The sequence below is a fragment of the Centroberyx gerrardi genome, chromosome 9 (assembly GCF_048128805.1).
Source record: "Centroberyx gerrardi isolate f3 chromosome 9, fCenGer3.hap1.cur.20231027, whole genome shotgun sequence".
NCBI lineage: Eukaryota > Metazoa > Chordata > Actinopteri > Beryciformes > Berycidae > Centroberyx > Centroberyx gerrardi.
The window spans coordinates 33,165,011-33,179,365 of NC_136005.1; the positions used below are offsets into that span (position 1 = coordinate 33,165,011).

General features: G+C 41.4%; 1 protein-coding gene across 1 annotated transcript in view; it reads left to right on the top strand.

The window, feature by feature from the left end:
• wwtr1 (WW domain containing transcription regulator 1) overlaps positions 1 to 14,355 on the top strand; it is a 65,194-nt gene that overhangs the window by 34,783 nt on the left and 16,056 nt on the right. Inside the window, exons 2-3 of the mRNA XM_071900147.2 lie at positions 8,632 to 8,810; positions 10,191 to 10,292. Of these exons, the coding sequence (XP_071756248.1) occupies positions 8,632 to 8,810; positions 10,191 to 10,292 (281 nt within the window). The remainder of the gene's footprint in view (positions 1 to 8,631; positions 8,811 to 10,190; positions 10,293 to 14,355) is intronic.

Sequence of the window (14,355 nt, forward strand, 5' to 3'; positions counted from 1 at the left end):
AGCCTTCTCTCCAGAAGCCAACCGATCCCAAAGTGACTCGAAAAGACCGACATTTACACCATTATTTAGCTGAAATCGCCACTCTGGCTGTTGAAAAGCTCAGGTCTCAGCCTGTGCTTGTTAGGATTATCAGAAAGTAATACATATTGGCACTGCTCTTTTTGGTACTGACTTTGAGGCATCAAAAGGTATTCAGAGATATTGCAGTATTTACCATGGGGTTGCAGTTTATTCCTCTATTCAAATAATTATGAACTTGACTGCCCATCACTGTCGATAAAATTTGTTGTAATTAATTTTCAGTTTTATGTGTATATCTACAGTAAGTAATCTTTTTTTGGCTGCATTTTTATTGACATTTAATTTAGTAGCTCAGCATCTGATATTTCATGTCGCAATTCCAGGAGCAGTGCAAAAGCAATTGCGGGTCAAATTGGTACCGCCAGTGCAAGGTATTTATTAAAGTAGGGCACGCAAATGAGCGGAGGTGCAGATAATTCATTAGAATTGTGACTGCGCAAATATAAGGGCCAAACAATGCGCACAATAGCCCTTCTGCGGCAACGTAACGATGGGCAAAAGAAGCGCAAATTTCGTTCCAGTGGAGAAAACCCGAAAGAGCTGCAAAGAAGAGATGTTTTAACAGCGTGTAAAAAGACACTCTGGAACAACATTGAGCAGAGGTAAAAAGTGCTGGTATGATATGAGGAGATGAACCACAACGCTTGCCACAAGTAAACCCTCTGCACGATGGCAGCCCCTCTGAAGAAGAGCCTTAACTCCCTTGGAGGAGCAAGTGCAGGAGACCCTTGACTGAGTTATAATAGGGATGCAATCTAATGGCCGCATGTTATGCTGTGTAGATTGTCACTGACTGATTTTCACTGATTGTCACTGTGACTGACTGTCTCTGATCTTTGAGCCGATTCCAGAGATGGTCTCAGTGGAGCCATTCTGTGTGCAAAATTATAAGACATGCTTTTTCTAGGTCTTAAAATCCATGTGCAATCAACAGATGATAAAGGCCACCACCTCTTGATAAATCACTTCCACTGCCAATTTCCATATATCCCTCCCTTTTGCCCCTTAGCCTTGGAACACCCACAAATGCATATGCAAATAGACCAAAGCACAAAATAAAGATTTCAAAGCAAATCCTTCTGTGTGCTGTCTTAGTAGATCAGATAACAATGTTTTAGCACCCGCAATGCAATTTGCAGTGGCACAAATCTTTCTCTGGGCCTAAGTCTCTTACTCTATTAACTATAGGGATGGGAATTGATAAGATTTTATTGATACCAATGCCATTATCGATTCTGCTTATCGGTCCGGTTCTTTATCGATTCCCTTATTGATTCCCGATCAATTTTCTGTGTGGAAAAAAAAATAGGCCTACACAGCTTTTCAGCGTCAACGCAGCTGTTTTATTATCTCTTGAGTTTGAACACAGTGTAGAATGTCTGCCTAATAACATTTGAACATGTTAAAATAAATTACAATGCTCCTTTTCTTAAAATGATATCACTTGGAAAACAAAAATAGATGGTTAGATGGTTACCCTAAGATGTTTCAACATATTGCTGGTGTTTCCACCCTTAAGGCTGCGTTCACACATAGCGTTTTTTCCCCAACTGCCAGCGCCCTTTTCTCATTAAAAGCAACGGGAAGCGGCTGCAAGGCGCACAAAAGGCGGCCGCTCCCGAAAAGCGCTGCAGCCGGCATTTTTTTCGTCAGAGTGGAGCGCTTTCAAAAAAAAAAAACGTTCAACTTTTCAGAAAAGCGCCGGGTGACGTGAACCGCTTTTTCCCAGCCGACCAATCGCGATGACAGAGATGCCTGCCGTTTCCCAACAGCGATCATAAAGGCAGTATGGATTATACTGGACATGTATTGGAAATATCTGGTAAGCCTTTGGTTGTTGCACAACACTGTTTTGTCTGCTAGAAGTGCTAACCAGCTGGTTAGTGAGCTAGCAGCTGCTTAGCTAACGTCAGGTGACGTTGCCGTGATCCGCTTTTTATTTCTCCTCACAAAAAGCGCTCCAGGCAGCGCTTTTTCCACATCAAAAAACGCTATGTGTGAACACAGAAATTATCATTTTACAGACGTTACAAGTAGCACTGTTGTCATCTTTCTTCGTGAAATGAAGCCACGCTTTGGACCGTTTATTCCTCTCCGCCATGACTCCTTCTTGTTGCAAGTTTCCAGCAGCGTAGACGCAGAGTTTGACATCATGACGCATGAGTTTTTGCAATGCGCATGCGCAACTGTCAGAAAAACATGCCGGCATCGATAAAAGGAATTGATAACCTCGGAGGCATACGATTCCGATGTATCAGACAATTTGGAACCGGTTCTCAACTGGAACCGGTTCTCGATTCCCATCCCTAATTAACTATAAACTAATGAGGCTAGCTTTGACTAACTTACTACTGCAACATGACCAACACCATGGTGCAATGGATGCAATGAATTATGGATATTGTGGTTCACTAACACGCTTTCAGTGCTTTACAGCGCTAAATCTTTGATGTATGAAAACTATATGGACCAGAAATGCCAGCCTAGTGGATCACTTTGACTAATTGTGCGTTCATGTGCTTGGATATATCGGATGTATTGAAAACACTAATTTCCTAGTTGGAAATTTCACATGAACGCCCTCCAAAGTCGGATGATTAACTTGGAACCTGAGAAAATGTTGCTACCTGATTTATGATAGGTGACCTTTCACCTTCTCAACAAGGCGAAAATAAAGTTTTGTGTTCTGAGTCATCAGTAAGAAAGCACATAGATGGTCCTTTATTGCAAGTTTGTTGCACGTTTCGTGGTGTTCTTGTCAATTCAGTGTCCACACTTGTCAGTGTATCCACACTACGATTATCAGAGCAGCAAACTCAGTGCCTGTCAAAGCATAAAGAAAGGTGTCTGATGCAGAAAATCACAAAATTATTTGGAATGTTCCATCTGCAAGCACAACAGCTGCCCACTTATAAACAGAAGAATGTCATTATGCACAATCAACATTCATCAATGTAAAGCATAGGCATGTGTCTGTTTAACACAATGCCATCTCTAAAACATATCTGTCTACATCTATATGTGTAACCCACCTTTCAAAACTGCCACACAGAAAAGCCTGACCTGTCAGTGATGTGCCCCAATATTCTAAAAAAAGTATTTTCTGTGGCAATGGGATTGTGCCAGTATTACACTATGCAAAATTGTCAAGAAAGACAAGTTGAAAATATGAATTCAGAATTGTTCAAAAAGCTGTTTCTGGTCAGAATAATGCCTAATGACACACTGAAATATGATTGTGAAATCATACAGTGTTTGAATTCAACAATTAACTTTACGCCTGGTTAGATGAGGCGGTACAGTGGCACGACAGTGTGTTTTATGAATCGTTTAAGGGACATGCAAATGATCTGCAGAGGCTGTTAGCGCTGAAAGAGCGCAAGTGGTAGATTGAGGCAGTAATGCGTTTATGAATAGGGTGGGAATAGGGTTCTCCGCAAAAAGTGTCTGTAGCTCAGAAACCTGGGCTCCTATGCCCCCCCCCACTAAGGCAGCCCATGCACATTGCCCAGATGGTAGCGCTATAAAAACAAACTTGACGTTTTGGCTAATAACTTTTGAACCATGTGTTGTAGAGAGAAAATGATTGTGTCCATAGATACTTTCAATGTTTTTCCGCCATTTTGAATTCTTTCGTAACTCCTCCTAGGCCGTTAATCCGATTCACACAGAACTTGGAGTGGACTATCTTGGGACTGTTCTCTTTAAATGTTGCATAAAGGTTATTGATAGGCCTAATGGTTTGGCTTTTATTGACCAATAAACCAATAAACAAGCATAGCATTGCTTGAAGATGCTACAGGTCCGGGTCTGTTCTTGTTTCGCCGTGTCTGCCAGTTGTGTTGCGCCTGTCTATATTTTACCTATATGGGTAAGTGAACACTTGTGCAAGAGGCTCCATCTGCCATCAAGAGTGGTTCTTCTTGGCTTCCATGAGTATAGGGAGAATGGAGGGAAAAGAGTTTCACAAGCTAAATGAACACCACAGTGGCACCACTCAGGAGCTCCCTTGGCATTGTAATGCTGAGCAGCCTTCTTTTCCACAGATAAGCTTCCTCATCAAGTTTGACCCAAAGACTTATGTCCCTGCACAGCTGTTGAAAGAAAGAAGTGCTATTTAGCATGCAAAAAACACCAAGAGGGATACACTGAAGATATGACCCTCTATCAGTATCAATATCAAAATAAAGAACTACGAAGTACTGTTGATGATACCAAAATTTATGAACTTCAATACAATGGAGGAGAAAAATGGAATAACTCGCACATCTTTGTGCAGGTGCGTTGGACCGTAGAGAGAGCACCCAACAATTAAGAAATTCCCACACACTGCTCTTGCAATGTACATAATTCTATTATTAACTAATGTTTCGGTCCACATGGACCTTTGTCGGAGTATGGAAATTTTGGAAATGACAATGAATCCACTATAAATAGTTTAGGCATCTCCCCTCCCCTGCACTCAACTGACAGCACTGATTTAATTAAAGGGTGAAGGCGAAAAGGATGAAAAAAAAAATAAATAAATACAGAGCAGTACCGGTGGTTGCACCTGTTTTGGGTGCTTAAACAACTGGTCCGGTTCGGTTTTAAAGGTCCCATATTCTACCCTTTCCATTGTTTTATTTTATGTCTTGAGGTCCATTCAAAGCTGTTTGTGTGGTGTCATGTACCAAAAACACTCTCAATCCATTTTTACATGTTCATTTTCCAGCATCTCTCTGAGCCTTGCCAAGAACAGGCTGTTTCTGTTGCTGTGCCTTTAAGGCTCATTAATATTAACAACCCCTCTGTTCTGATTGGCTAACCTTTTCAAGAGTGAAACGTGAGACACCACAGCCCGGCAGCTGCAGACAGAGAGAGAGGCAGGGAAAACTCTCCGGTAATAAACAATGATAACCGCACAACCGCTTTGAAAAAAACACTTTGTTAAATTATTATTACAAAAATGATAATGAGCGAACCTTTGTGACGCCACAAAGTTATGGAAGTCCAAACGGCTCGTTTAGAGGCTCGCTTTTCTAATATGGATTGTGTGGATTTAGTTGGCAGCCATGCATTTTGATACTTTCATAATGTTCAGATAGCACATCCGACTCCTTTATAATCAAAGAGGCAAGGGAAATCCTGTTTTACACGATATGGGACCTTTAACACTAACGTTTGCCAGCTGGGCGGTGTTTAGACCTTCGGGCCAATCACAGTGCTTAAAAACGGAAAACTCCACCCAACTGGGAAGCCGGGCCAGGTTAATCAGAATCAAAATCAGAAATCATAAACAGAAGACAAACACACAATCAAATGACAGGCACAGACTGGTTAATCTGAACCACAGAGCTGACAGGTTGTGTTGTGAAAATGTAGAGAAAGGAAGAAACTAGACATTCTGTCTTATTTTCAGCCCAATGTGAGTGATAAAATGTGTTCAAGTGAATTTAACAGACAGACATGCCATTGTCATTTTCACATGATCCATCTTTGTAACTGAAATTACTGTAGTGTAAAGTTTGCTACTGGAGATTGAAGGAATGTGTAGCTATCTATTGTTGTTTGACTGGAATGTTAGCTCGATATGTTGCAGTGGTGTATTGTATATCTTATCTTTGAGTTAATCTGAATATAGTCATTTACAAAGTCTCCTATAGACATCATCAGTGACTTCTGAATACATGCACTGCTCTATTCTAACTTAGAACAGTTTTGAGGGAAGTGACAGAAAATATTGATACCTACTATGATCACCTTCAAACAAAGAAATGCTAATAAAATATGAAACAGGTGAATTGTATTTTTTTAAAGGTAATGTTGTTCATTCTATTAGTACCGTAAAACTTAAATTAATTGCCCGGGCTTTTATTTGCTTCAAACACTGAACTCAACCGGCCTGAATTTGGGACAGGCGTCTATATGGGACAGGCCTTTAATTCCTAAAACTCTTGCTCAGCAAAGATGGGAAATACTATCAAATTGTTTATTTACTGGTAAACCAGTATGAATATTACTTTCGAATTACTTTCGCTATCGAATAACATATCAATTACGAATCATTCATTTGATCTCGCTCCGAGAGACAGCGCATCTAGGCCAACCTCATGCACTGAGAGAGAGAGAGAGAGAGAGAGAGAGAGCCGTATCAAAATACCGGTAGCCTACCTTAGAAAGCCCTATTACCGTCTTCCTCGGACAGACGTTGAAGTTCAACTTTGCCATTCTCTCACTCTCTTGGGATCAACAGAGAAATGTCTTGCTGCTGCATCTGAGTTTTATTCAGCAAATTTGACAACTGACAGCTTGAATTTCAGGTCATACTTTTTTCTCTGTGCCGCCATGGCGATCAGCAAATGTGACTGACGTTTGAATGCAAGTAAAAAAAAATAAACTGGCAACCGGCTTCTAATTGAGATCGGCCTTTATTTGTCAAAACGTGTAGCCACACCCGGCCAGTAAAAGGGACCGGCGTCTAATTGGGACTCGGCTTTTAATTGAAGTTTTACGGTATCTTAGCAAGGACAACAAGAGATTGAGGGAATCAGGGTCAGGAAGACAGCAGAGAGCATCCAGACACTACACCACCCATGGCTTCACTACAGCCTTTTCTGATTGGTTTTTTTATGTTTGCAGCTGTTAGTGCTCAGTGTGATGGAAATCTTCCATCAATAATAATTATATAAAACAATTCCATTCCATTATAATGTAGAGGTATGTTATAAGATTAACAAGTTAACAACTGTATAGTAATGGGCTAGCTATGGCTTTGCAACTGTGATTGCTAATCTATGTGTGAGAAAAAATGTTTTTTTGCCGGTGAATATTGCAGTAACTAGACTGAGCTAGCAGACCTGTGTTTTGCATAAAAGGTTTGGAATTTATCAAGTTTGGCCAATGCTAATGAGCCATGTAGAGTGAACCTTGCTCAACCAATGTCCGTATCACAATGTGTTTTTGTAACTGTAATGTCTAATCTATGCTGACAAAAATTATATATATATATATTTTTTTAATAAAGATGCCCTCCTAAGATGGGGTGGTGGCGGCAGGTAAAAGTGACTGTGTAATTCAACATGTTACAATTAACAATAAAATAAAGCTGTCTTATTAGGAGTGGATGGCTGTGGTGAAAAATGTAAGAAAATCAAATCTAAGTAGAACATACTTATGGCAGTGAGCCCCCAGAAAATTTTGACTGCACTCTCAGTCAAAGCAGGCTAAATCCGGCCCTGGCTCTGGATTATAACCCCTAAGTGAACTTTATACTTAATAATTAACTTTTAATGAAAATGACGTCTCGTAAACTGACGCATATTTGGGGTTGAAAAGGATCTCCGTGGAGGTGTTGCGTACCTGCCCAAGAATCTCAACTTTGCGTCAAGTCTACGTGGAGTCGCGCTGCTCCAACATATCCCATTCCTCCAGCTGCATTGCTACAGTCACGTCCATGTTGTTTTTACCGGTGATTGTTGCCACGTCTGCTTTCTGTTCCTCTCTTCTATGTTTAGTTTTGTTGCGATATGATTTTTTTGTAAAACATTGCCACCCTGTGTACGGGATTTCAGCAACATGCTACATGCACATCTACGCAGAAGTATGACGTGGACGTGCCAGTCTGTCCTTGGGCCTCATTGCTGGAGTCACATGATAATTAGACAAACACAAACAATTAGACAATTGCAATGTAAATAGTACGTTGGTTGTAAGTTTCAGTAACAGTTTTTGTAGGAACAGATAGCTGCTAGTGTCCCTAAAATAAATAAATATAGCCTATAAAGTTGTCAAATAGGCAATATGTGCTATAGCCTTTTGCTGCTATTTTGTTCCAATCTACTTTCCTGAACAGTAATCTTTAAAGCATGGATCATTAGTGATTGGGGTAACATTTCAATGGAATTGCACATCACTATTGCAGTGTCAACTGGGCGAAAAGCAAAAGACTGGGATAAATAAATACTCCTGTATTCCTCACATTGTCATACATTGCATATATATTGATATTTTTTTATTTATTTTTATTCTCCACCTTTTCATAATGCACAAATTTCACATTGTCTTTCAGTCTCAGTAAGTTCTGGTGCTACTGATACTATTGCTGCTATTTTGCACATTCTGTTAATGCTAGAATCTATATTTCATTTTGCCCATTTTTCATTAATATATTTTAGTTTAATATGTAGTAGTGTTGGAATTGTTGGTTGAGTATGTTTATATAACCCTCATTTCCTATATACTAATTTATATTCGATTCTTTTATGTATCCCATTACTATTTGCTGCTGCAACGCCCAGTTTCCCCACAGAGATCATTAAAGTTTCATCTAATTTAATAGAATTTAATCTCATCTCGTCTCAATCCTCCCCACTGTCAATGTTACCTCCTAAACTTCTCTGAAAGCCATGTATTAGTAGGTAAGTGTGTTTTAATTGAATGAGCAGGTGTTCCTAATATTTAGTATACTCTGTGTACATATGTGTCCTTTCTCTTCTAGGTGCTTTGAGTGATGGAAGTGTAGTCTGTACTGCAATAACAAAGAATCTCTCTCTCCCTCCCCATATCCAGTCATATAGAGAAGATAACAACATGGGTCGACCCCAGGAAGTCCATGGCGCCCAACATGACATCGATGTCCCTACGCCACAATGCCCAGAACAACGCTACCACACTCTCACAAACACACTCACATACACAGCCACACACCCAGGCGCAGCGCTGCATGGCCCCATCTCAGCCCAACCTGGGTGAGTACATTTACACACACACACACACACACACACACACACACAAAACTTTCTCCACAATCTCTCTCATGCATCAAAGCAGTCATGTGTATTTGTTTAGGGTTATTTTTTAGCCAGTATTGTGACTTGACTTTGGTAAGCCTATAAGACATGTACTGTACATCTCTCCCACTCTTTAAGAAGACTAGATATTTACTAAAAATCTAATCTTATGTATTTTAGTGATAATTCAGTAGCAGACCTAATGAACATCATCCCATAGTCACTCTCTTGCTTTTAAAATGTATATCCATGCACACACATTAACAACAGTAAAGACATTAGTAGGTGGATCATTAAATATACTGTATATGTGCTTCTGTGGTGATATGATGGAAAAATGTTCATCTGTGCCACAGATGAACTCCCGTCCATTAACATGGGTGCCGAAAGGATATGCTAGGTTATGCTCTGTGTCCATTCTACTTCTGGTCTGAACAAGGCCTAATCTTAATTCTAATCTTAACCCTAAACCAAACTCCTAATCCTAAACTATCCTTAACCCTTACCCTAACCTAAACCTCTCTAAGTGGATTTCTCCCTTTGCCGGCCAGAAAATCCCCAAAGTCTCACTTCTGTTTCTCTCAGGTGGTTTTGTGTGTGTATTTATGGCCTTTTTGCTTCACCATTGTAACTCCATCCTTGTGTCTAAGCTGTAAGTCTTATTATGGGATGCCAGCTGTCTTGAATGAACATGAATACTTTCCTGTCACTCTCCAATGAGGTAAAATGTTATTACAGTAATCTTACAGTGAAGTCGACCCAGAGATCAGAAATTCAGCATCCTAGACTTGTGTGGAATGGACAATGTCGGTGACCCTCTTTTTTTTTTTTTTAACTAATACATAGACTCTGATATAATTATCGGGGGAGTGCCTATGTACAAACCAAGCTCAGATGTTAGAGGAAAAAGGTGGTAGCAGGTGTGTCATTTGGGTTGTCAAATGGGTTTCTCCTATCACAGAAGATCGGTTGAATTAAGCCCTCCAGAACACACCTCCAGAAGAACCAAGAGGGAAAGTTCTGGTGTCCCAGATCCACCACCCTCCACACCCAATCAATACTGATCAGAACAAGACATATCTACCTTGTATCCACACTTACACCTAGTTCACAACAATATCCAATAATTTCTAACGTTGCTTACATTGTGTCAACAACAATAGGCTAAAGGGACTTCATAGTATTGGTTCTTCTTGGTATGACTGGCAGAGTGGTTGTCTCACTTGTTGACTCTTTTCCTGACTAACAGCTCGGGTGGCTCTCAGTAAAATAGAAGCACTTTGGTTATAAATGTCTGGTTGTCTGTCTGGTTGACTGGTCGTCTGACTGCCTGTCCAGGGGAGTTGCCAGCTGGTTGGGAGCAGGCGGTCAGCCCTCAGGGAGAGACCTACTACATTGACCACAAAACACACTCCACCTCTTGGCTCCACCCAAAACTCTGTAAGTAACCAATCCCAGAGCATTAGAAGTTGAATAAAACCTTTGTTTTGTTCAGCCTACGCCCATACAATTCTACGCCCAACATTCTCTATATTCTTCCCTAACCTGACAAAACTCATCGTTCGCTAAGTAATCATCTCAATCAAGCTTAACAAATTCAACTGAATTGTGCCATGGAAACATGTGTCAAGCATTATTTTGTGAGGAAATTGCTTGGGGGTGGGTACAGTTGAATATACAGTGGATATCAAAAGTCTATACATCCTTTGTAGTTATTATTGCTGTGATGCCTTAAATGAAAACGCATAGAATGAGACTTTTGTCACTTGCATTTAGATATAGGAATCAGTAAAATCAAAGTTTAAAAATGTACAAATTTCTAACTATGTATTTAAATAGAAAACTGAAACACCTTGGTTGTGCAAATGTGCACATCCTTCAATAAATAATTAGTAGAAGCACCTTTTGCTTTTATAACAGTCGTAATTGTTTTGATATGTCTCTACCACATCTGAATTTAGGAATTTCTATAGGATAGGATTGTGGTCTGAACTCTGAGCTCCATCCCCATAGACTGATACTGCCACCACCATGGGGTGGTGCAGTTACCGCACCACCGCCGTTAAGAATTTGATTGATTAAGCATATATTAACTGATTAATTGACAATGTAGGCTATGTGCTATTTCTCATTTTTTGCTGAAATCATTTACCACCACGGGCGCAATTTAACTTTCACCGCTTAAAGCTACACTAAGCGATTTTTTTCTGACCACTAGAGGGTGACAGAAACTGCAACACATTTTGTAAACACACACAGCAAAGCTACTAGGAGACGGAAGCCCCTAAGGACGCACCGTGCATAAAGGCTAATGGCTAAAATAAATGTACCTACAGAGAAATATCGCTGGTTACCAGTCTCGCTTTGCCAGATTTTTCTCCCGCTGAAGGATACATGTCCCACAATGACAAGTGAAGAAATAGGTAGCAAGTTCACCAGTTGAAAACATTTACTCGCTCGCTTCATCGATTCCGCCATTACTCAGGCCAACTTGGTCCACGTGTGTGGCTTATTTACAGTATGGTGTCTCTGTAAATAATATTCCACTAATTCTAGCCCTGCCAATATTTCCCTATCATGGCTGGGCATTTGTTGTTTTTACAAGCTAAAAGCATTTTGATTGGCTCATGACTAGAGCAGGTGTAATCTCCACCAATCACAAGTGACCATTTCACACCACGGGGGTGTGTCTTATAGTGTGGGCTGTGTAAGCATATAGCTTGTGCAGATACAAAGTAGCTGCACAAGCCAGGAGGCAAAATGATGTTTACTACGTTTGTAGAGTATAAGCTCACTCTCGCAAATAATAAGTCATGGCGGTGATTGACACCTGTCAATCAAATGTAATGTAATCAAATGTAAATGTAATCTGTGTTTAAACTCTGTCATCAAATATGTCCAAAATATGTGCTTGGGTCACACACATCTAATAGTAACATCAGGTACCCGGAGTGTTTTGAGGGAATATACATATTTTACCTTTCGATAAACGAATAAGTCATTAAGAAAAATGTCAGCCTGGGATTCAGCTTTGTAGAAGACATTTGCAGCTCAATAAGATCACCAAGAATCACATATTTGATGATACTTTTTTCTTCTTTTTTGTGATTTTCTATTCTCACTGTATTTTGTTGGCTAAGTAACATTTGTTCATCTTGTGGGATGTGCTCGATCCTATATTCAACATGGCGGGCGTGAGGCTCGCCCCAGTACAAGCTGTGTTCTTGTGTCTCGTACTTATGTCTGCGTTATTTGTTTGTAAAGTGTCAAGTATAATACAGTACACCCGATGGGAGCTACTAAACCTCAGATATAGCTCATATGGAGTTCTGGAACCATCCACCTTTTTACCTGAGGAAATACGGCCTTTTAACAACTCACCCGGCCTCCCAACGCCATGGCTGACATCCGGGAAACGGAGTAGGCGCACCGGTATCCTCTCCAGGTTCAGGAGGTGCCCATATCGCCCACCACTCCCAGCTCTTTTGCTGTCTAATGTCAGATCCCTCAGGAATAAAATGGACGAACTCCTCCTTCTGATCCAATCTAACAGAGACTACAGCGACTGCTCTGCCATCTGCCTGACTGAAACCTGGCTAGACCAAACAGTGCCCGACCAAGTGGTAACGCTTCCAGGATTTACACTCTACCGAGCCGACAGGTCAGTCAAACTATCGTTCAAGTCTAAAGGCGGCGGCATATGCATTATGATCAACCATCGCTGGTGCACAAACTCCACAGTACTCAGCCATGTATGCTCCCCACACTTAGAGTACCTCACTGTCAAATGCAGACCCTCCTACCTTCCCAGAGAATTTGCCTCGATTATCATGGTCGGTGTTTACATACCACCGGAGGCTAACGCTAACTCCACCATAGGCGAACTAGCCAGTTACATCTTCTCTTTGGAAAGTTCACACCCCAATGCTGCAGTAATTGTGTTAGGCGACTTCAACCACACCAACCTGTCCTCTGAACTCCCTAGCTACCATCAACAAGTAACCTGCCCCAGCAGAGGGAACAACACATTGGACCACTGCTATACTCCATTCAAAGAGGCTTACCGTGCATTCGCGAGAGCTCCGTTGGGGAAGTCCGACCACGCAATGCTGCTGCTCATTCCGAAGTACAAACAGAAACTTAAATCCAACAAGACATCCTCAAAATCCGTTAGGTCCTGGTCCACAGACGCCATTGAGAAGCTGAAAGATTGCTTCGAGAGCACTGATTGGGACGTATTCCGTGCAGCTGGTGACCTCCACGACTATACCGATACAGTGACGTCATACATTCATTTCTGTGAGCAACTATGTATCCCAACAAAAACAGTGAAGCTCCACAACAACAATAAACCCTGGTTCACCAAAGAAATCCAAATATTAAGGAAGGAGAAAAACTCTGCCTACATAATGGGAAATAAGGAGGATTACATGGCTGCCAAATATATACTAAGGTCTGCAATAAGAAAAGCCAAATCCAATTATGCCACAAAACTAGAACAACAAATTTCAACCAATGACACAAGAATCATCTGGAAAAAACTTCAGGACATCACCAACTACAAAAAGAGACCTACCCCCACACCTGTTAATGACAATCAGCTCCCGGACAAACTCAACATTTTCTATGGGAGGTTCGAACAGTCACCAGTCCCACCACCTTCACTCCCCACCCCTCCTCCATCTCCCCCCTTCTACATCCAGGAGGAAGAGGTGAGGACCACCTTCAGAAGACTGAGGAAAAATAAAGCAGCAGGCCCAGACAGCATCAGCCCAACTGTGCTCCATCACTGTGCTGCGGAACTGGCCCCTGTTTTCACCAACATTTTTTTACCTCCCTCTGCCAATGTTCAGTGCCCCACTGCTTCAAACAATCCACCATCATCCCTGTGCCTAAGACCAACAATATCTCCTGCCTCAATGACTACAGACCGATTGCCCTTACATCCGTGGCCATGAAGTCATTTGAGTGCATCATCCTCACTCACCTGAAAACCAGCACCACTCCCCTCATGGATCCATATCAGTTTGCTTACAGAGCCAACAGGTCTGTGGAGGATACAGTGAATTCAGCTATCCATCACATACTGCAACACCTGGAGACCCCCAACACCTACGCCCGCATCCTGTTCATAGACTTCAGCTCTGCCTTCAATACAATTAACCCGGTCAAACTCTTCAATAAACTACTGGACATGAACATTGACCCCTGCATCTGTCACTGGATCCGCAGCTTCCTCTGGAACAGGCAACAGAGAGAAAAGATAAACAACAGCACATCTCACCCTCTGTACCTCAGTACAGGAGCACCCCAGGGCTGCGTCCTTTCACCCTGGCTATTCTCTCTCTACACAAACCATCTCACATCCCACTCCAGCTCCGTCAACATCTACAAATATGCGGACGACACAACCATCACAGGACTCATCTTAAACAACAACGAAACAGAATACCGTGCACAGATAAACCGTGCAGTTACCTGGTGCACAGACAATAACCTTCTA